Source organism: Odontesthes bonariensis, chromosome 16 (genome assembly GCF_027942865.1).
Source record: "Odontesthes bonariensis isolate fOdoBon6 chromosome 16, fOdoBon6.hap1, whole genome shotgun sequence".
NCBI classification, from domain to species: Eukaryota; Metazoa; Chordata; class Actinopteri; order Atheriniformes; family Atherinopsidae; genus Odontesthes; species Odontesthes bonariensis.
The window spans coordinates 1,486,290-1,488,787 of NC_134521.1; the positions used below are offsets into that span (position 1 = coordinate 1,486,290).

The 2,498-nt window shown below is 37.3% G+C and overlaps 1 protein-coding gene across 1 annotated transcript; it reads right to left on the reverse strand.

The window, feature by feature from the left end:
- Nucleotides 1-464: 464 nt before the first annotated feature.
- Nucleotides 465-1,416, reverse strand: LOC142401879 (odorant receptor 131-2-like). Its single transcript, XM_075487340.1, has one exon. It carries the CDS (start codon nt 1,404-1,406, stop codon nt 465-467), a length of 942 nt encoding a protein of 313 aa, XP_075343455.1. The 5' UTR covers nt 1,407-1,416.
- Between the last annotated feature and the right edge of the window lie 1,082 nt (nt 1,417-2,498).

A 2,498-nucleotide genomic window follows, 5' to 3' on the forward strand; every position in this document is an offset into this window, starting at 1 on the left:
GTTGAGCCATTTTAATTATTTAAGAGCAGATTGAATGGAATTGTATCAAATCGAATCGTGATTAATCAATTCAGCACCTTTTGAATTGAAATCGAATCGATTTAGGAAATTGGCCACGATACCCGGCCCTATGTGGTTGATATATTGTATCATCACCAATTTATACCTAAGGCTCTGTGCTTAAGAGTTTTAGTGTTCCTGCACTCTAAAACCTGAGGAAAAATAAATACTGTCCAAAGAAATATTTCATTTCTCAACTTTAATGGGACTAAACTAGCATGAATCAAAGACCACGTGAGAGTTGAAATGTTCAGCCATAAATGCCTTTGTCTTCATTTTTTTCATTTCTTTCTTTTATTTTCTTAAAGACAATTGCATGTATTGAAAATGTTGATGCGATATATGTATGTCACCCCAGACTTGAAAGGTAAACCGATGCAAATGTTTCTCAAAGTCATAAATGGTTAAGGGGAAACTTTAGGCTTTCCTGAGATACCAGAAAGCTTAATTCGACAGCATAGATTGTACATGAGGACAGGTCTGATGGTCTGATCTCTGAGGCCATAGATCAGTGCACTCAAACACCTGGGAAGAATGATAAAAAACACATAAAAAAAGTTCTGGATGCGTATTAGTACACTAAAGAGAACAAGTTTTGAGACAGCAAATAGTAATGGGTTATGTATCGTTGAGGAGATACTGAGGCCCAGCTGCACCAGATGCATCAGCAGTGTGTTACGAGCCTTAAGAGCTGAAGCTTTGTCTGTGGAGGCTGACCTGGCTGCTATAATTACAGCAATATAGGTGGAGGTGATAGTCAGACCAGCAGAAACTAACAGAAAATAAGTGTAAGCTCTGTCATAATCATAATATAGTGGTGTAAGAAACATGGCAACTGTATTACAAAACGTGTTCATCTGCAGAGTTTCTAGTTCTTCGAAGGGAAATTCTAACATTAAAATGACTCGAATGACAACATTTAGTAAACAAATGGCCCAAACCACAATAACAGCCACTGCTGTGTTTCTGATGGTGATGATGGAAGCGTGCCTCAGAGGGTAGCACACTGCTACACATCTCTCCAAAGACATCACCACCAGTATCAGAGGGGAGATTTCATTTGCGAAATTGGCAAGAAAATAGAAAACACCACATACAGGATATGTCAGAAATATTCCACACATAGACAATATGTACATCAACTGACTCACTGCCAGCTGAACGGTGTCTGCAAACAGGAGGTTATAGAGAAGAATGTAGCGGCAAGTTTCACGAAACACTGGTTTACTCCTCAAAGTGTACAACATGGTCCCATTAATGAAGAGGAATATACAGCATGGAACTGTAGTCAGAGTGGTATACAACACTCTCTCCAGGAACACCAGTCTAACAGTTGTGTTGGACATCTCACAGAAATAATTTTAGGAATCAAAAATATAAATTTGATCATGTCATTGGACGACAAAAACCCTACAAATCCACTTTAGTCTGCTTTGTAAACACCGTCTCTTACTTAGTTACATCCAAAGCATAAACTCCTTCATTTACATGTCAGTGTATCAGCAGGCTGGAGTCTGTGTTTGCTTTGAGAAAGGCTGCTCTGGTTTACCTGCTATCACATTTCACATATCAGCTTTGTCCAAGTCTAGGTTCAGGTTAAGCATAGTTAACAGTTCAGGAACAGGAACTTTGATCTATTCTTTATATTTAGCTGTCAATTTCGTTGATAGACTAGAGAAATCAAGAGAAAATTTTGAATGTAAATGATCAACCTGTTGGTCTCACCAGAACACTAAAGCACAATTGATATAGTTTGTGTCCCTTAAACACTTTAGATGCAACATATCTTAAAAACAAATAGTTCAAAAACTCAAACTAAGAAAGACTCGTCACCTGTGAAGATAGTTGTCAGGTCAGCACTTGTTTCTTTGTGGGCAAAGCTGGTCTGCTTGGTTTACTTGACCCAGCATATAATTTATGAGCTCTCACCTGGAAACCTGATCACATGATGCATCATGTTGACATGGTTACCAGATCACTGATGGTTCATTACACCTCCACAGTCTATATTACTTTATTTTCAAAACAAATTGGTTTAATTGTTGTCACATTTGAAAAGATTTACTCTTTTAGTCGTTAGATCAATTACTGAATTTAAAAACTATGGAAACAACAGGTCGTTCCAAAGTGTAGAAGTGTTTTTCCTCAGACTAGTATGAATTTCTTCTCACTTTAGCGGTTCATTTTTGGAATTTTCTTAGTTTCCATGTCTTCTAATGAGTTAGATGGTGTTATTGTCCATGTAAAAGCTCTACTAGCTAAAAAGTAAAAGGTAGACTCCAAAGGTAATCATTTCCCACAAAGCGCACTATCAATGAAAGGAAAGAAAATTATTATTTTGTTAACTTTTAGGCTTCATTAAGATGCCAGTGGTATTCAGAACCACCCAAGGTCAAGTTTTTAAGTCCTCATAGAAGTAGATCTAAGTGTCCGAAAAC